The sequence below is a fragment of the Leuciscus leuciscus genome (genome assembly GCF_965113295.1).
Source record: "Leuciscus leuciscus genome assembly, contig: HAP1_SCAFFOLD_397, whole genome shotgun sequence".
Lineage (NCBI taxonomy): Eukaryota > Metazoa > Chordata > Actinopteri > Cypriniformes > Leuciscidae > Leuciscus > Leuciscus leuciscus.
The window spans coordinates 671-21,381 of record NW_028118342.1 but is presented as its reverse complement, the minus strand read 5'-3'; the positions used below and the strand labels follow the sequence as shown (position 1 = coordinate 21,381).

Here is a 20,711-nt window from a genome sequence, read left to right as displayed (position 1 = left end):
TGACAAGAAAACCACAAATCATGAAATAGCTATCACTGAGATGACCCCTCATGATTTTATCAAGGTCAAACCTCACATCATTTGAATCTTTCTTGCAGGAGTTACTTCATGTTGAGTTCAAATGGAAATTATTATCATTATTATTAGTATTATTATTATTAAAAATACATATTACTTAGGGTATATTTGAAAAGTACATTTGAAACTTGTTTCATTTTTTTTATTAAAACATTCAAAAACTATATTTATCTTTGCTAGCACTATTTTACATTTTATTACAGTAATTAAATCATAACATTTGTTGAAAATAATATGCATGACATCAAACACATAAAATCAACAAAAAACATAATTGCCATACTCATGCTAATGTTGTTCCAAACCCATAAGACAACAAAGACTTGTTATTAATGAAATAACATAACACACATGAAATATTTGTTAATTTGCCAGTTTAAAAATTCTCAATTATCTGATGAAAGCAATGAGAACAGTAATTTCTTGATGAACCCATGCATGGGAAAAAGTAAAGACTGAAAAATCTTAGGTAGGCCTATTGAATTTGATGACCTTTTGAATCAAGTCAAAACCTGGAAAGTCCATGGCTATGATCCCAAAACAAGGCTTGGGTTTCTTTTCAAATTCCTTTGCCAGATGACCAAACAACCAGGGATTGATTTCCTTTGCCAAAGTTTTTGGCAATAAAAAAATAGACATATATGTACCTAAGCTCGTGCCACTCGAGTAGCTCAGACTCAGAGCAGAACCAGTTCTACATTGCTTAGCAGCTTCTTCCAGATGCTGTTCAATCTTTCTCTCTTTGTCTTTAACTTTAGTTACTTCATAGTCTCCTTTTTTGTCAGTTTCAGACAAAATAATACCCATCTTAAAGCTGTTTTTCTGAACAAAAACAATCTTTCCTCTTACTTCACCAATCTTTGGAATCGACGACTTAACCCAGACATCTTTAGCATTTCTAATCATGTTTTCAACTAAACTCTGAACTTTTTCCTCCATAGGAGAAACGGGCTTAACTCTGAGAAGCACTATCTCATTTCTGAATTGAGTTAAAAATGTCCTGACTGTGCTGAGAACTTTTAACAATGATGTAAATTGGTAAATCGGTCCATGCATAATTATTAATCCAATGCCAGACACTCTGAGGTCGAAGTAGCGTATCCCAGCCTTTAGCTGGTTCTCTAGTGACCATGCCTGACATTTTGCTAATGGTCCTCCATAAAGAGCCAAGGCATCATGGCTACCAGGGATAGTGAGGGTAGAAATTAACGTTTCAGTATCCAGAGTTTCCATCCAGCCAATTTTATAATTTGCAGGGAGATTGAGTGTTTTCCCATCATTAAACACTTCTTGTTGACTACTCTTGTGCAGTCTGTGGAAAAAAATCAGAATACCAGGTCAACAATGTACTTGTCACATGTTCTTCATCACCAATAAAATGTATAGCTTGAATGTGCTGTAATTTGCTTTGGATAAGTGTCTGCCAAGGGCCAAATGAATAAATGCAATGGGAAATAACAGACTTCATCTTAGAGTCAAAAACTAGAGGAATCCAAACAGAAACAGTTTGTTAGGAAGGCTGGCTCTTAATCAGGCTACTTTTGAATAGAATTCAGAGGAGAACACAAGTAGAAATTCTGACATCAGTGGTGCACAATAAAATTTGATGTGAAATCCTATTCCTTTTTTACAACATCTGAATGAACCTCACAAGGGCAGATAAGGACATCATTACATCATCAACCTGCCCACAGGAATTCACAATGAACATAATAATGTAATGAAAGCATATGGACACAGATAAGACCTGTAAAAATAGCTTTATATTAAATTCCTTACTGTAAGCACTTGTGGTGATCAGTATTTAATATAAATATAAAATAACATTCCCTCTTTGTATTAATCAAACCCTAACAAATATACCCAATTTTAGAATATTAAAAATACATGAATTCAACTTTTTATACTCACAGCAGCATCAGGATACACAGGATTTTCCCATGAACTCCCATCTTCTAAATTGTCGGAGGCTAGCACAGAATAAAACAATACATTAGTACAAAACTGCATTTACAGAGAGGTTTTAATGCGGTACAGAGTTGATATCAATGTAGTTACACAGAAATTATAGTTGCAAAAACAATGGTCATTTTTTTTTTTTTACCGAAAAACTACATTAGTTTAAATTTAATGACAACATTAAATTTAGCTGACCTTTTAAAACAATTGTTACTGTTACAACAACAACAAAAAGATAAAATAATCTTGATGGACATCCAGAAAATAGTGTCGATTGCTGCAGTGTTTTAGTAGACAAGTGTTTACAAGTAGAGGGCGCAATAAGATCTCATTGATATCATGTGATTGGCCATTGGCCTGATGTATATTTGCATATAATTGCCACTAAATAGTTTTACATTTAAGCCACACTTAAAGTTTATGAATGTCCTTGCATTATTTAACCAAAATTATTAAACAAAGTATAATTTCCCACAAAAACTCAACACATCTGTTTTCTTATTTAATCATTTAATTTTTTCAAACAATGTTTATAAGACTGAGACAGTATGTAAAATTATGTTAAAAAAAAATGTTAATAGGCTGCTCAATCAAAAGAGTAAACGCAACTACTACAAGCCAAGTATACTTAGAGTACTTAATTATAATTATATAAGTATATATCGATCAAAAGATTGAGTACAAGTATAGGCCAAATAGGCCTATATAAAAAAAATTGTCAAGTATAGTTTCTACTTAAGTGTAATTTTAAGTATATATTTTTAAGTATATTTCTGAGAAGTAGGCTACATAAAGTATATTTCTGAGACATAGGCTACATAAAAAGTAGACTGAAAGTATACATTCTTTTTTAAAATTTAAAAGAAGCACACTAATAGCACACTTGAATACACTTATTTTTTTCTAAGGGTACTCTGTAGTCTTGTATGCTTAATGTTTTACCGTTTTTCTCAGTCGCTTTGGTTTTTTACTACGGAAGCCATGAACCGAAACGTAATAATAATAATAATAATAATAATAATAATTCTAGCATTTCGAGATTAAAGTCGAAATATTTCGACAATAAAGTCGTAATATTTTGAGAATAAAGTCAAAATTACGAGAATACAGTGTATAGACTATAGACGAGCACGAAGACTCTGCCGGAGGAGGTAAAGGTACCACAATCCTGGTCCAAACTTTAGCCGTTTCTCAATACCAAGTACGCAAAGTTCGGACTTGAGTCCTTGGTAGTTCGGACTTGACAAGTTTGACTCAGGAGAACGAACTCCCGAGGACGGGAGGACGCAAGTCGCTCTCGGTTACTAACGTAACCTCGGTTCTCTCTAGATGAGGGAACGAGTGTTGCGTAAGCTAGCTTACGCTACGGGAAAATCCCTTTTCTCGAGAATACTGAAGCCAAAAAAAATTATCCTTAATTTTTGCATTAATCTAAAACGCATTGCTGCACAAGCAGACCTAGGCGAGACGGCTCGCGCGCCTATTGGTTGCCCTGCAGCAACTGCTGCAACCTATCGAGGGACAGCTCGTGACGTAAGCACCAATGAGGGCGCGGGCGCCCGTGCACGTCACATCCCGCCAGAATAGGCGTGGCTTATGTCTATGTAAGCCGAGTCCAAATAGGTTGTTCTTTGGTTTTTCATCGACTGAAGCGAAACCAGAACGTAGCACAAGCACGGCAGGGTTACGCAACACTCGTTCCCTCATCTAGAGAGAACCGAGGTTACGTTAGTAACCGAGAGCGTTCTCTTACGAGAGTACTCTCGTGTTGCGTAAGCTAGCTTACGCTAAGGGAACCCAATGTAAAACGCCGTGCGTGCTAGAGTCGTCCACACATATGTTGCCAAGGGCATGTGCCCAGGGTACACAAATAGTGGGTAACATCTAGGCCAACGGAACGTGCGCCTAAGAATATAACAACCATCCCTGAGTTAAGGAATGGGTGCTTAGCACAGTATAAATGTCAGAATCGACATAAGTCGGCCTGAACCGTATAATAGAATGATTTAATAACTTTTTTGTCAGTCAGTAAACATCTGAGCCAGAGGGACAGATGTAAGTGTAGGGCACAGTCAGGAAGGACCTAAGTCAGCCTGATCTGTTGGTCTTAGACCCGTGCTGGCAGCACGCTTATAATACACAGTCTGCGCGGCGCTGAGTCGGGCAGAGCAGTAAATATTACATTTAGACTGACAACAGCTTAGCCTGCAAAGCAGGAACTTCCAGGTTATAAAAACTTATAAATGTAGACAGAGAGGCCCAGCCTGCCGCCATACAAATATCCTGGAGTGAAACTCCACTGGACCATGCCCATGAAGAGGCCATGCCTCTTGTGAAATTGGCTCTGATGCCCAGGGGACAGCGAAGGCCCTTAGACTTATAAGCCAGAGCGATAGCATCAACTATCCACCTGGAGAGGCTCTGTTTCGACGTGGCTAGTCCCTTAGTGCGGCCACCAAAAGAAACAAAGAGCTGCTCTGACTGCCTGAAAGCAGCAGACCGTTCGACATATATTCTCAGCGCCCTGACTGGGCAGAGAAGGTTCACATCGCCCTCACTATCAGATCTTGGGAGAGCTGACAGTGAAATGACTTGTGCTCTGAACGGAGTGGAAAGCAATTTGGGGACATAGCCGTGTCTCGGTTTGAGAATGACTTTAGAGTCGTTAGGCCCAAACTCGATGCACGTAACACTTGGTGCAGGTCACCCACTCGCTTGACTGAGGCGAGAGCCACCAGGAAAGCGGTCTTAAACGACAGATAACGCAAGTCCACGGACTGTAGCGGTTCGAAGGGGCCGTCCTTCATAGCGTCCAGGACCGTGGAGAGGTCCCAGACCGGAACCAGAGGGGGCCGGGGAGGATTTAATCTCCTAGCTCCTCTCAGGAATCGAATGATGAAATCGTTCCTTCCCAGTGGCTGGCCATGCATGGGTTTAGTAAACGCTGCTATGGCTGCAACATACACTTTGAGCGTTGAGGGGGACCTGCCCTTATCCAACAGCTCTTGTAGGAAGGAGAGAATCTCCGTAACGCTACAGCGTTGTGGGTCTATGTTTGACCCGAGCACCAGCCGGAAAACACTGACCACTTTGAACCGTAGAGCCTTCTAGTAGAGGGCGCTCTAGCCTGTGTAATTGTGTTTAGCACTCCTGCTGGGAGATCAGCGGGTACCCATTGATGGCCCATACGTGCAGGGCCCATAAGTCGGGGCGCGGGTGCCAAATCACGCCCCTGGCCTGGGAGAGGAGATCCCTCCTCACTGGAATCGGCCATGGAGCCGTGCTCACTAGCTGCATCAGCTCCGGGAACCAGACTTGGTTCCTCCAGAGCGGCGCCACAAGGAGCACAGAGAAGACGTTCTCCCTGATTCGCTTGATCACCTGAGGTAACAGTGCGATCAGGGAAACGCATAAAGCGGGCGGCCGGGCCATATGTGGGCCAGCGCGTCCCTCTCTTTTGTGAAAAATGTTGGGAAGTGCGCGTTCTCTGGCGATGCAAAGAGATCGATTTCCGCTCTGCCGAAGGTGTCCCATAGTAACTGGACTACCTGGGAGTGCAGGGACCATTCCCCTGGGGGAACATTGTCTCTGGACAGCATGTCCGGACCCACATTCCGACAGCCTGGCACATGCGCTGCTCTTAGCGAGCGCAGATTGTGCTGAGACCACACGAGGAGGCGTTCCGCCAATGCGCGGAGGCTCCGTGATTTGAGACCGCCCTGGCGGTTTACGTAAGACACCACCACCACTATCCGCAGCGTGTGCTGTGACGTCAGCCGCGCTGTCACTGACACATAGTCTAAATCTGTCCCCAGAAAGGAAAATTCCTGGCTGGGACACAGTGAGCTCTTGGTCCAGTTGATTTGGAGACCCAAATCTTGTAAATGGCTGAGTAATAAAGCTCTGTGGGCTATCAGCTCTGCCTCTGACTGCGCTAGAATTAGCCGGTCATCCAAATAGTTCAATGTTCGCATTCCTCATTGTCTCAGGGGAGCGAGCGCCGCGTCCATGCACTTCGTGAATGTAAGAGGTGCCGAAGATAGACCGAACGGCAGGACGGTGTGCTGATAGCTCTGGCCCTCGAAGGCGAATCGCAAGAAAAGCCTGTGATGGGGCGTTATCTGAATCTGAAAATAGGCATCCTTCAGATCCACTGAGATAAACCAGTCTCGCGGGCGAATTTGCGCGAGAATTTGTCTGGTTGTGAGCATTTTGAACGATCTCTGCATGAGGGCTTTGTTCAAACGCCCGAGATCTAGGATGGGCCTGAGACCGCCATCCCTTTTTTTTTTTTTTTTTTGGACAAGGAAATACCTGCTGTAGAAACCTGACTCGCTCTGAATCAGAGGGACGGTTTCTATAGCCCCTTTTCTCAGCAGTTTCACAATCACGGCACCAAGTAGATGTGCTACTTCGTCTTTCACCGTGGTTTCGACCCTGGCTTGAAGCGTGGGGGTCTGCGAGCGAACTGTAGCGAATAGCCTCGCTTTATAGTGTTCAGTACCCAATCTGACACGCCCGGGATCATTTCCCATGCTTTTATACTTAAAGCTAGAGGGAGAATGGTTTCTGGGCTCTGGTCGCTGTGTGTTTGCTAGAGGGCGCGCGCGCTCTCTACACACAGAACACATTTTGTGTTTAATGATGGGCTTTCTGCACACAGAACGCGTTTCGTGTTTATTGGTGGGGGCTCTAAGTGAGTGTGTCACAGAGCGACCCGTGTTTGTGAGTAGGGGTGAGCACTGTACAGCGGGCACATTTCCTACATTTAAAACACATGTGGCGTGAGCCGGTTTCATTGATATGGGCTGTGAATGAGTGTGTAACACTGAATGGGCCGTGCTTATGTGTAGGGGTGAGCACTGGGAAGCAGGCACAAATCCTACATTTATAACACCTTCGGCGTGAGCCGGATTACATAGAACACTTTTGTGTTTATAGATGGGGGCTCTGAGTGAGCGTGTGTCACTGAGCGACCAGTGTTTATGGGTAGGGGTGAGCACTGAACCGTGGGCACATTTCCTACATTGAAACACACGCGGCGTGAGCCGGTTTTATTAGAGGGAGCCCTAAGTGAGTGTGTGTCACTGAACGGGCGGTGTTTATGGGTAGGGGTGAACACTGAATAGTGGGCACTTCCCTTACACTTGAAACACACGCGGCCTGAGCCGGTTTTGTTGATGTGGGCCGTGAATGAGTGAGTGTCACTGAACGGGCCGTGCTTATGTGTAGGGGTGAGCACTGGGAAGTGGGCACAATTCCTACATCTATAACACCTTCGGCGTGAGCCGGATAACAGACATTATGCTCCTTAGAGATTTATCTGGGTTGCCGTGAAAACGGGGTCAGGGCACAGGCGAGCGGGTTGTATAACGGGCTCGTTGGCTGCACAATACACTCCTCCAGTCACCTATGCTGTGGGAACTGTGAGAGCGAAACGTTTCCAGTCACCTGGCGGGGCCAGCGTGAGTTCGTTTACTTTGGTGAAAAAAAAAGAAAAACTCAGCACAGCCGAGATTCGAACTTGGGTCTCTGGCGCGAAAGTCTCAGATTCCACCACTGAGCCACAGAAGGGGTGTGAATTGCGACGGGCGGGTTCGCTTTCTAAACGTAAGAAAGCTGGCCGCGAGCTCTGTGTTTAAACGCTCATAGTACTCGAGCCCCGCCTTTGAACGGGAGGGCGCGAGCCCGGAGAAGAGCGCAGTATAATTTATATCTGCCGCCAGAGCCGGGATTGGAACACGGGTCTCTGGCACGAAAGCCTTAGATTTCGCCACGAGGGGGGAAATGACAAAATCTTTTCGTAGCGTGAGCAGATAAGAGAGCGTCATGTGAGTCACGCGGCAGGGCCGGCGCGGGCAAACGCTTTTAATACTCGAGCCCCGCCATATGAACGGGAGGGCGCGAGGGGCGCGTCGCTTTCTGTACGTAAGAAAGCTGGCCGCGAGCTCTTGTGTTTAAAGGCTCATAGTGCTCGAGCCCCGCCAATGAGCGGGAGTGCGCGAGAGGCGGGTTCGCTTTCTGTACGTAAGAAAGCTGGCCGCGAGCTCAGCTTGAGCAGATAAGCATGTATTCAAACAGGCTATATGCTGCATTGTTGATATTTCCAGTCGCCTGAACTGAGAAATGTGTGAGAAATGGAGGTTGGTCCGGCCTCAGCGGGACTATCCTCTTCTGCATTGTCCCTGTCTAACTCGTCGAGCATGGTGGGAGCGGTGGCGGAAACCGGGCGCTGGCCAGCCGTGAGCAAGTTGAGGGACTCGGGAGCGATGCACACGGGGAGTTAGCCGGCATGCTATCGCTCACAGGGATGACCTCCGGCGTTCTCTGTGGACGGCGCTTTTTAAGGCGCGACCCAGAAGAGAGAAGCGGAGGCGCGTGGTTCCTTCCAGGCAGGAACACACAGGATGTGGCGGTCCCCGTTGCTGAGGGAAGCCGCACTTGGAGAAACGAGGCATTTGAAACAACGCCTCTGCTCTTTTAGGAGGGCGTGTGTCGCGGGGTGAACACACACAATGCAATAATAATAATAAGGAAAGGATATAGGCGCCGGATAGCGCAGCAGGAACGGCAGCTGAAGTGGCGAGAAGATGGCCGGCTTCTGTCTGCGAAGCAGATGGCTCGTCCCGCTGAAAAGCTTGTCGACGGCGCAGGCTTCTCCAGAGAACAGCGATGTGATGTGAACACTTCGCTGAAGAGATGAAAAATCAAAGAACAACCTATCTGGACTTGGCTTACATAGACATAAGCCACGCCTATTCTGGCGGGATGTGACGTGCACGGGCGCCCGTGCCCTCATTGGTGCTTACGTCACGAGCTGTCCCTCGATAGGTTGCAGCAGTTGCTGCAGGGCAACCAATAGGCGAGCGAGCCGTCTCGCCTTGGTCTGTTTGTGCAGCAATGCGTTTTAAATTAATGCAAAAATTAAGGATAATTTTTTTTGGCTTCAGTATTCTCGAGAAAAGGGATTTTCCCGTAGCGTAAGCTAGCTTACGCAACACGAGAGTACTCTCGCAAGAGAACCGATAATTCTGAAATGGAACTGCGGCGTACTTGATAGCGTCACTCAGCTCGCTCTGGCTACTACGGTTATCTCTTTATGTATGTCTAGGCTACAAATAAAACAAAATATGTTATAAACCACCACTCTGCCTCTTTTCATTTTCATTAAAAAAAATCTTAAACATAATGGCCACACAAATGTGTCTCAGGCAACGCAATTGATTATCTTCACTGCATATTTATAACAACACGAAATATAAAGCACAACCCTGACTCTTTTTGTTTTCATTTTAAAAATATGACCAATAAAAAAACATTATAATATTGATCATTAAAACTAACATTTAGCAAAAAGAGACAGGGTTGTGTCATTTTATTTTATTATAGGCCTATGTACATACAGTGAAGAGAATGAAGGCAACATGTATAATAAAATATTTTATATTTTAAATATATAAAATAAAATGACATAACCTTTTTTGTTAAATGTCAGTTTTAATGATCAATAATAGCCATTATAAAAGTATAAGTAGCCTAAAAGTTATAAGAAGCTATACAATAATAAAGCAAACGATTCAGTCAAACATAAGTCAGCTCTCTAGGCTACAACGTTAAAGTTAAATAGACTAAATAAAGCTATGAAACTTCACTTTGCCCTCAGCTTAACATTTTGCCAGGGAACAAATTATAGATTAATGAGACAAATAAAATAAATAAATTAATAAATAAATCGTCCGTTAGATATACAAAAGACGATTTATATCTCATGTTAAACCACTAAACTAGAGACATCCGAGCCAGCGGCAAACGTCAGAAGCACTAACCGAGGAAAGTCAAGTCAAGTCAAGTCAAGTCAAGTTTATTTGTATAGCGCTTTTCACAATACAGATTGTATCAAAGCAGCTTCACAGTATTAAATTAAAATAATACAACAAAGTTTGTTTCAAGAGGAATTTATTGATTGATAAAATTAAATTAAATATCCCCAAAATATCCCCAAAATATCCCCAACTGAGCAAGCCAAAGGCAACAGACCCCGCCGAGAAAGGCTGTTCTCGGCGGGGTACATGAGCGGCGAGCGTCCGATTGCCTGGTTCTCACAACTCCGAAAACGTCAGATCAAATTTTCAAATAGGCGCTATCTTTATAAATAAACCAAAGATTTGAGCTTTAAACAACTACATTCTCGCCTGAAATACTCTTAAAACTACATTTCGTGACACAATTACAGCAGTATTTTTAAATTACGCAGGGTTTCTCCTCTGCTATTGACGCTTGCTGGTTGGTGTGAGATGCATTCTGGGATACCTGGCTGTCTCAAGTCCGCACAAGTCACCTCTCGATGCATCCTCGGTAAAAGGGGCGGATCAAGAACACATCCGGGGATTTGAACTGGACTTGGCTAGATGTGAACTTTGAATTGGAACAGTACTTGGGCAGCGACTGATAACGTTTCACATGTCCACAAGAACACAAGTACAGACAAGAACGCATATTGAGAAACGGCTTTTATGTGCCACATTGACTCGAAGCCTACGTGTATTCGTGCTCGTCTATAGGCAACGTCATCTGGGTCGAGAACACTTAACAGTAACCGCACTGTCTCCCTCTTCACCGTAAATCCTTTCTGGATAAATTTTAAGTGCATCATTCTGTATCGAATCATTTGTCCGGATCCAGTCTGAAAAGTGTTTTCGCCTGTAAAGTCTATTCCGGCGAAGTATATATATTTTGTAACGTCCTAAAACAAATTGTAATGCCATGTTGGTAGATTAAGCACCTGCAGAATTTCCTTTCCAACTTCATTCTCGTAGTGTTTCGACTTTACTCTCGTAATTTATATATATATATATATATATATATATATATATATATATATATATGTCAGGACTACCAGTCCCGCAATCTTCCTCAGTAACCACCAACGGGCACCCTCGCCCGAATACTGACTGTCTCCCGAACTCCAAGTCCCACAATGCCTCACTCATGCACTGATCCCGTTTCCACCTGTGAGTAATGATCACACACAGCTGTTACTCATTCCCAGCCCTATATAAATCACACTCACAGCACACTCTGCCTGTGTTTGTGACCCTTGCTGAAACTCACTCTTCGATTGTCTGCTGCCTGCTCATTGTAGGGATGGGGAAATGAAGCCTCAAGAATCACTGAGGCTTTCCCCTGACTGTTCCGGGAAAAGATTCAAAGCTTCGAGAGTGTCGAGAACAGCGCCATCTGGTGCTTATTTAAAATAAAGCAGCCAGAAGCCTGTGTTAGAAGCTCTGGCAGATGAAGCAACCACAACACACTCCATAGTTTCAATGTTATGTGTACAAATAAAAGCCTTACATGTTTGTGTTTTATTTGTTCATTAAATAAATTCATTTTCTCTTCTCACAAACCCATCAACCAGACTGAGCCAACAATGACTCGTTAAATAAGATCTGGGGTTCGAGCCTTCTAACACCCAAAGCAAAACGCGCACGTGATTGGACAGAAAGTGAGGCTTCATTTGTCGTCTATCACGTGACTCTAGTAAACCAATACACACCCCGATACGGGCTTCACTAGAAATTGTGTTGCATGTGTGATACGCACATCAAAGCTTCAGTGTCATACGTAACATCACTAGCTCATTGACCTTCTGCCTGATTCCTGGATCTCGTATCGTCTGCTGCCTGCCCCTGACCTCTTGCCTGGTTCCCTTTACGCCTTGCCTGCCCTGCTACACTGTTTTTGCTGGTATTGGACCCTTGCCTGTTGACTTTGAATAATAAACTGTTGTAAATGGACCTGACTAAGTCTGATGATTCACAACAGAAGACTTCGCCAACTGAAGGTCCAGCAACGATGTCTGCTTTCTCCGCCCAAGCCAGCCAGCTCGCTGCTCATCATCACCAACTAAACCGCCTGACTTCATTAACCGAAGAATTGATACAAGCGGTCCGAGCGCTGCAAACCTCTGCCTCAGATCCGCCTCTGGTGCCTACGCTTCCACCTGCTGCCCACGCTCCCGAGCTTCAACCCTCCGTGAGCGCGAGTCCCCGCCTCGCGCTTCCCGAGAAGTTTGAGGGGGACCCAAGTAAATGCAAGGGCTTTGTTCTCCAGTGCTCGCTGTATCTCGCCCAACAACCCACGTCTCATTCTACTGATACCAGTAAAATCGCCTTTGTTTGCTCACTGCTCACCTGTTGCGCTCTGGATTGGATCACAGCGGTATGGAGATCAGATGGTACTGCCTTTTCCATGTTCGCCGAATTTCTTCAGCGGTTCCAGGCAGTCTTTGAACACTCCAAGGAGGGTAAGGGAGCGGAGGATCGTCTCCTGGAACTCACGCAGGGCCGGTCCACCGCCGCTGAGTGTGCACTTAAATTCCGCACACCCTCGCGGCTCAGACGAACTGGACCGATAATGCACTGAAGGTGGTCTTCCGGCGAGGCTTAACCCACGAGCTGCAAGCGGAGCTGGCCTGTCGCGATGAGGGGAAGGATCTTGATCAGTTCATCCACCTGTCCATTCAAATAGATAATCTGATGCGATCTCGCCCCCCTGGCCATCGCCCTGTGTCTACCTCCCGCTACCTTTTCACTCCTCGAGTCTCCGGTCCAACATCAACGGAAACCAGTGAGCGCATGCAAATAAACGCTTCCCGGCTGACCCAGGAAGAGAAGGAGTGACGAAGGTCACAGAATTTATGCCTGTACTGTGGCGGGGCTGGTCACTTCTGTCTCAGCTGTCCTTCACGACCCCCTCTGAGAGATGTGGCACCGGTGAGTCTGACCATTGATTCTCTCAATCCCAACTCCTGTGTATCTGTACCCCTTGAGTTCACCATTAATGGCCAAGTAGTCTCCACGCCCACCTTAATAGATTCCGGAGCTGCCGGAAACTTCATGTCCTGAGATTATGCCATGCACCACAAGATTGCTCTGATCCCCTGTTCCTCTCCCCTCACAGTCGAAGTAGTCGATGGTCGGCCGCTAGGCTCCGGCCGGGTTTCCCATGTCACTCAAGAGATCTGCATGCGGACTGGAGCCCTTCACCGTGAGACCATCCAATTCTATGTACTTCACGCTCCGCACACACCTGTCATCCTGGGCCTGCCCTAGGCAACGGTGGGCAACCGGCCAAATCGTCTGCTGGGTGAAGAACTGTCATCACCATTACCAGTCCAAAGCATCATCGAGCCCCGGGAGGACGCTGTGGTGAACCGCCTCCCATCCGTGTATCACGATCTGTCGGAGGCCTTCAGCAAGACAAAAGCCTCCAGGCTTCCTCCTCACCGTACCAACGATTGTGCCATCGATCTGGTGCCAGGCACCACGCCTCCCAGGGGCAGCGTTTTCCCACTCTCCCAACCAGAAGCTATGTGAAAATACATTGAAGAGGAACTCGCGAAGGGCTTCATTCGTCCCTCAACGTCCCCTGCATTGGCCGGGTTTTTCTTTGTGCAGAAGTAAGACGGCGGTCTCTGACCCGTATTGATTATAGAGCTCTCAATGACTGCACAATCAAGTTCCGCTATTCGCTACCCCTAGTGCCTGCCGCCTTGGAACTCCTTCACACGGCCAGATTCTACACTAAACTGGATCTGCGGTGTGCTTATAACCTGATCTGCATCCGCGAAGGGGACGAGTGGAAAACCGCCTTTTCCACTTGCACGGGGCACTATGAATATCTTGTTATGCCGTTCGGCCTGGCAAATAGTCCAGCCGTCTTCCAGTCTTTTATAAATGATGTGTTCTGAGATATGCTCCACCGAACTGTCATTTTACATTGACGACATCCTGATTTATTCAGACACCTTAAAAGACCACATCCAGCACGTCCGGGCAGTCCTCCAAAGACTCATCCAGCATCAACTCTACGCTAAGATTGAGAAGTGTGATTACCACCAGACCACTACAACATTCCTGGGTTATGTCATCAGTCCAGAAGGCGTGGCAATGGACGAGAGTAAGGTCAAGGCAGTTTTGGACTGGCCTCAACCCACCTCCCTGAAGGCGTTGCAACCAGGGTTCGAAATGAGGGGGGTCTGGGGGAGTCCCGGACCCTCCATAAGTCATTAGGGACCCCCCATAAGAATTTATTTTTGGATTTTGGGGGGTCCCCGACAAATATATTTTACCATTAAAAATTATTGTGAAAATTATAGGTCTTTAGTGACGTTTTATATTTATAACAGTAATTAATTTATTTCCTAGCGCGAGGCAGCAATCAGGGCAGCTATTCCCTGCTATTCCCAGCTATTCCCTTGCCCGAATACTGACTGTCTCCCGAACTCCAAATCCAACAATGCCTCACTCATGCACTTATCCCGTTTCCACCTGTGAGTAATGATCACACACAGCTGTTACTCATTCCCAGCCCTATATAAATCACACTCACAGCACACTCTGTGCAAAGTCTTGTTTCACTGTTATGTGCATCTCTGAGCTTTTTCTAGAAAGTTATCCTGCCCGTGTTTGCGACCCTTGCTGAAACTCACTCTTCGATTGTCTGCTGCCTGCTCATTGACCTTCTGCCTGATTCCTGGATCTCGTTTCGTCTGCTGCCTGCCCCTGACCTCTTGCCTGGTTCCCTTTACGCCTTGCCTGCCCTGCTACACTGTTTTCGCTGGTGTTGGACCCTTGCCTGTTGACTTTCAATTAGGGGTGTGCGATATGACGATTTTTGATCGTGGACGATTAAAATGTCTCCACGATCTGCTTTTGAAGAAATATCGTAGAATCGTGCATTAGCCTATATCTGTTCTGGCGCCTCTGTCCCAACATACTGAACAACGCGACGTATATTCACATAAAGTGTTAACGCAGCGGAACGGGACACTGCAGTTCACAAAAGTTCATAATTTGCATGTGCTTTAATGCCTTGTCGGTTAAACATTTAATTCGCGTGGTGATGCGCTAACGTGTGCGATTCTCAGCGCGTACATGTGAAGCTCACATGCACTAAAAGCCTGTCTACCAGCGCCTGGATACTGGACTAAGTTATCTTTCGAGTCTTATTGTGCTAATACAGTTAAATACACACAAGGTTTACATAAACAAAGTCGGTTATGTCTAAAGTGAAAGCAAACTTGAGAAAATTGAGTAAATCTGCTTGTCAAATGCGTGTATATTAGACGCGTCGCGCGCAACTCTTAAAGAGGCAGTAGCAATAGTAAACACGCTGCCGCTTGTCCTTAAAGGGATAGTTCACCCAAAAATAAAAATTCTCATCATTTACGCACTCTAATGTTGTTCCAAACCTGTATTAATTTCCTTCTAATATTTTCTAATATTAATATTTTGAAGAATGTGGCTATCCAAACAGTAGCTGGTCCCCATTGACTTCCATAGGAGAAAAATATACTATGGTTGTCACTGGGGGTACATCAACTGTTTGGTTACCCACATTCTTCCAAATAACTTTTATTTTCAACAGAAGAAAGAAACTTATTCGAGTTTAAAACAACTTGAGAGAGTAAATGACAATTTGAATTTTTAGGAGAACTATTCCTTTAATGTTAATAAAACAACAAAATGCAAAGAGAAAAATCACTCACTGTCACGGAACACTAAACGAGAGACGAGGATTCAAGTGCAGAGGAGATTTAATAAACAAACAAAGTACAAAAACTCAGAACTCAGATATCCAACAGACAGGAACATCAAGGACAGGTAACTCGGACAACGAACCAGCACAAGACTACAAACACAAGGAGGCTAAACAGGGGAACAAACAAAGGAGGGTAACGAGACAGACCGGTGGGACAAATTAACCAATAATCAGATAACAAGATGGGAGGGGCTAGACAATAGACACGAGCACATGGCCCAAAATAACAAAACACCCATGTGCAGCACAAGACAGGACAGGCATGTGACATTACCCCCTCCCTACGGAGCGGCTACCAGACGCTCCATAAGACCAGGGCGGGAAGGGAGGGACAGACCAGGGCGGGACGGGGGGGACAGACCAGGGCGGGAAAAGGGGAATGGACCGTTCAGAAGGCCAGGGAGGCACACAAAGTTCGGGAGTCCAGGGCGGAGCAGACAGTCCATCGGGCGGCCAGGGCGGAGCAGACAGTCCATCGGGCGGAGGGCGGAGACTTTCCCTCGGGCGGCCAGGGCGGTGAAGACCCCTCGGGCGGCCAGGGCGGTGAAGACCCCTCGGGCGGCCAGGGCGGTGAAGACCCCTCGGGCGGCCAGGGCGGTGAAGACCCCTCGGGCGGCCAGGGCGGTGAAGACCCCTCGGGCGGCCAGGGCGGTGAAGACCCCTCGGGCGGCCAGGGCGGTGAAGACCCCTCGGACTGGCACTGGAACTGGCACCACCGGAACTGGCACCACCGGCTCAGGCTCAGGAACAGACACCACCGGCTCAGGCTCAGGAACTGGAACAGACACCACCGGCCCAGGAACTGGAACAGACACCACCGGCCCAGGAACTGGAACAGACACCACCGGCCCAGGAACTGGAACAGACACCACCGGCCCAGGAACTGGAACAGACACCACCGGCCCAGGAACTGGAACAGACACCACCGGCTCAGGAACAGGAACAGACACCACCGGCTCAGGCTCAGGAACTGGAACAGACACCACCGGCCCAGGAACTGGAACAGACACCACCGGCTCAGGCTCAGGAACAGACACCACCGGCTCAGGCTCAGGAACAGACACCACCGGCTCAGGCTCAGGAACAGACACCACCGGCTCAGGCTCAGGAACAGACACCACCGGCTCAGGCTCAGGAACAGACACAGGCTCGACGGCGGCCATCTTGTCCGAAGACACAGGCTCGGCAGGCGTGACGTGAACAGGCTCGGCGGCGGCCATCTTGTCTGAAGACCCAGGCTCGGCAGGCGTGACGTGAACACTCTCGGCGGTGGCCATCTTGTCCGAAGACACAGGCTCGGCAGGCATGACGTGAACAGGCTCGGCGGTGGCCATCTTGTCCGAAGACACAGGCTCAAGAACAGTCTCTGGATCGGCAGACGTCCTGTGCTTCCTCCACGCCTGCAGTACCACCACTGCATAAAAAAGGAAGACCACTCTCTTGGCCGTGGCAGGACTGATGGTGGGCGACTCCGAGACGATCTCAGGATGACAGCGGGCTGCTCGAAGGGGACGGCCTCCGGGACGACAGCGGGCTGCTCGGAGGGGACGGCAGCGGGCTGCTCGGAGGGGACGGCAGCGGGCTGCTCGGAGGGGACGGCAGCGGGCTGCTCGGAGGGGACGGTCTCCGGGACGACAGCGGGCTGCTCAGAGGGGACGGCCTCCGGGACGACAGCGGGCTGCTCAGAGGGGACGGCCTCCGGGTCATTGGGGAGGCAGGAAGTCTTCCTCCTCCGCCTCCGGACCACCAGACTCGAGACCACCGGAACTGGGACCACCGGACTCGGGATCACCGGACTCTGGACCACCGGAACTGGGACCACCGGAACTGGGACCACCGGACTCGGGAGCACCGGACTCGGGAGCACCGAAACAGGAATGGAGGAGGTCTTCCTTCTCCTCCTCCGTTTCGGGGTCACCGGAACTGGGACCACCGGAACTGGGACCACCGGAACAGTCACGGAGGGGTTCTTCCTTCCTCTCCTCCGTTTCGGGACCAGCGGTGAAGGCTTGCCTTTCTGCTGACCGCCATCTGCCATGGTCCTCTCCTCCTCCATAGTCCTTTGAACACACCTGGCGAAGTATTCAAACAAGGAAATTGAAGACCCCTTATCCTCGCCAGAAAAAATTTCACTCCGCTGAATCCACATATTTGGCTGGTTCGTTCTGTCACGGAACACTAAACGAGAGACGAGGATTCAAGTGCAGAGGAGATTTAATAAACAAACAAAGTACAAAAACTCAGAACTCAGATATCCAACAGACAGGAACATCAAGGACAGGTAACTCGGACAACGAACCAGCACAAGACTACAAACACAAGGAGGCTAAATAGGGGAACAAACAAAGGAGGGTAACGAGACAGACAGGTGGGACAAATTAACCAATAATCAGATAACAAGATGGGAGGGGCTAGACAATAGACACGAGCACATGGCCCAAAATAACAAAACACCCATGTGCAGCACAAGACAGGACAGGCATGTGACACTCACTGCTATTGACTGATAACTTTAATAGTAGCTTTAATAAGTATAAATGTATAATTTATACAGTGAAGTCTGTTTTGTTTTATTTTCATATTTGTTCATTTAATTACTTTCTTCAATGCTACTGTTAAATACACCTACTGTAGCTGAAAACGTAGCTTAAATACACCTACTGTAGCTGTTTATTTAATTTGTATATTAAGTTGTGTATGTGTAATGTGTATCTTTGATCTTAATATTTAATAACAAAGAAAATAATGACAAATATTTTTATCTTTGCCCCTGTCTGCCATTTTTTTTATTTTGTTACCTAAGGCTTTGTTTTAAAATATGGACATTAGTTTGGCTGTAATGCTCAGTCACAAAATAGTAAAACCAACATAAAAAAGAATCGTGATAAAATCGTGAATCGTGATTTTCCTGAAAAAAACCGTGATATGATATTTTTGCCATATCGCCCACCCCTACTTTCAATAATAAACTGTTGCAAATGGACCTGACTAAGTCTGATGATTCACAACTATATATATAGGAGATATATAAATTTGGGGATTTTTTTTTTTACGTTGCGGTTCATGGCTTCCGTACTTTTCTCAGATCACAATTTGAAATTCTCAAAACTTCTTGTTCAACCCATACCATCTAGTCACTATATACATGAAAAGCAATTTCTCATTCTTTTGAACAATTTACCAAATACTTTAGTACATTCATGAAATTATGTACACTGCTGTTTCCTACATTATCAATGCTAATGTCAAGTTGATCAAAATATATTATTCTGGTTTTATGTTCAATAGTCTTCTGGGGTCGGGAATTAAACATATGGTATCATTCATTTTCCAGTGAATTCCTTGGACCAGAAAATAGAATTACAGATGAAGCTTACCCTTTCCTTCCTCTGTGTGTCTGTAAGAATGTCAGGTGTCTTGTGTTGCAGCTTCCTGCTGCTCGTCGAGATGCTCGTGTGTGTGCTCTTCTCTCACATTAAATGAAGCGCCTCTTCTTATAGTCAGTGTAAGTGAGGGGTTGACACAGACTTGCACTTGGGGCCGGATCTAGGCATGGGCACGGGTGGGCTGAGCCTTGCCCACCTTATTGGAATTTAGGTAGCCTACAGATAGTGTTAATCTGTTTGTTTGTTTTATTGTATGATTTGTGCATTGATTAAAAACAATCTTGAGGTGGGCTGTGTGTTGAGAAGTTTGATGAAAGGCTGCAGAATGCCCAACTAATCAAAAAATAAATAAAGCGTATAAAATAGCCTTGCATGCTATCAAGATAAATTGTTTTAAATTACTTGTAAATATTAATATACATTTCTATAGCTCTTATTTATTTTAAAGTGTCATTTGGCCACCAGCACCACTAAAATGGACCATTGCCCTAATCTATTACACATAATATCAATATTTACACGTTATTTCTGCCTGCGTCAACCCACTTCCTGATTGCATTGATGCAATGGTAATAGACTTTTTTTTTATTTCTTATTATTTTATTGCATTTTTTATCTAGACGTTTCATGCATAACTCTCTACATATTTTTTTCATTTGACAGTTTACAAGCACCAGCGATATATGCCTGAGTTTCAGGGTCCTGTCACTTTGGTTGGTCTAGTTCTGGAGTATTCGATTAAAGTTCCAAGAGATCCGGCCTCTATATTTCCTTTCCAGTGGAGGTCCGGACAATAACATTTTCTATTGTCCAGTTTTGGTGAGCCCTTGTGAATTGTAGCTTCAGTTTCCTGTTCTTATCTGACAGGAGTGACACCGGTGTGTCTTCTGTTGCTGTAGCACATCTGCTTCAAGGTTTGACGAGTTGTGTTTACTAGTTTATATAGTTTCAGTCATTAGTTACATCTGTCTTTTATTATCACTGATTTCTCTGTTTAAGCTTGTGCTTTTCAGTTGTGTTTTTCTGGTCGTTGTTGGATCGTGTTTGTGTTTTGGATCAGGAGTTCCTGGATGTTCCTGTCTTTTCATGTGGACTTTTTTTTCTCCAGTTTTCTGGTTTGGATTATTGATGTTTTGCCTTTTGCTATGAAAGTCATGTATGCATGTGGATTCTCTCTCTGCCTCGTCAATCAGCACCTGTCACAGTCTGGCACCAACATCCATGCCACTTTCAAAGTCACTTAAATCCCCTTTCTTCCCCATTCTGATTCTCAGTTTGAACTTCAGCAGATCATCTTGACCGTGTCTACATGCCTACATTGAGTTGCTGCCATGTGATTGGCTGGTTAGATATTTGCGTTAACAAGCAGTTGAAACGGTGTACCTTATAAAGTGGTTGGTGAGTATAGACATGTAAAAAAAAACATATAAGATTATGTAAACAAAACGGTTAATTGTAATAAACTGTCTGGAATTATTACTGTTCTGCAAAATGTAAATTTTCTAGCATGCAATCTTTTTTTCTTATCTGGTATGTCTGAGTTTTAGTTGTGGTTAGGTTGAGCCTAATCTGATCAAGACTGTTTGTTGCTTTATCTATAAACAATGGCTGTGCATAAAATATATCGCTTGCAAACTTAAAGAACAAGTAAGAAATTAAATATCACTGACGTTTTCACAGTTATTA

At 45.6% G+C, this 20,711-nt stretch overlaps 1 protein-coding gene across 2 annotated transcripts; it reads right to left on the bottom strand.

The window, feature by feature from the left end:
* Positions 1 to 331: 331 nt before the first annotated feature.
* Positions 332 to 20,441, bottom strand: LOC309491637 (1-phosphatidylinositol phosphodiesterase-like). 2 transcript variants are annotated; one of them, XM_082190690.1, is made up of 3 exons: positions 19,017 to 20,441; positions 1,990 to 2,048; positions 332 to 1,390 (listed from the first exon to the last, which is right to left on the bottom strand). In XM_082190690.1, the coding sequence occupies exons 2-3, from the start codon at positions 2,028 to 2,030 to the stop codon at positions 544 to 546; spliced, it is 888 nt and encodes a 295-aa protein (XP_082046816.1). In that variant the 5' UTR covers positions 2,031 to 2,048; positions 19,017 to 20,441; the 3' UTR covers positions 332 to 543. The 2 variants fall into 2 exon arrangements, with proteins under 2 accessions (XP_082046816.1, XP_082046817.1); XM_082190691.1 differs by lacking the exon at positions 19,017 to 20,441 and adding an exon at positions 14,528 to 14,603.
* Positions 20,442 to 20,711: the final 270 nt, after the last annotated feature.

Coding starts and splice junctions, on each gene's coding strand:
- LOC309491637 (XM_082190690.1), bottom strand. CDS start 2,030: ATGGGAGTTCATGGGAAAATCCTGTGTATCCTGATGCTGCT. Junction 1,391..1,989: donor CTGTGTATCCTGATGCTGCT/GTGAGTATAAAA, acceptor TTTTTTCCACAG/ACTGCACAAGAGTAGTCAAC.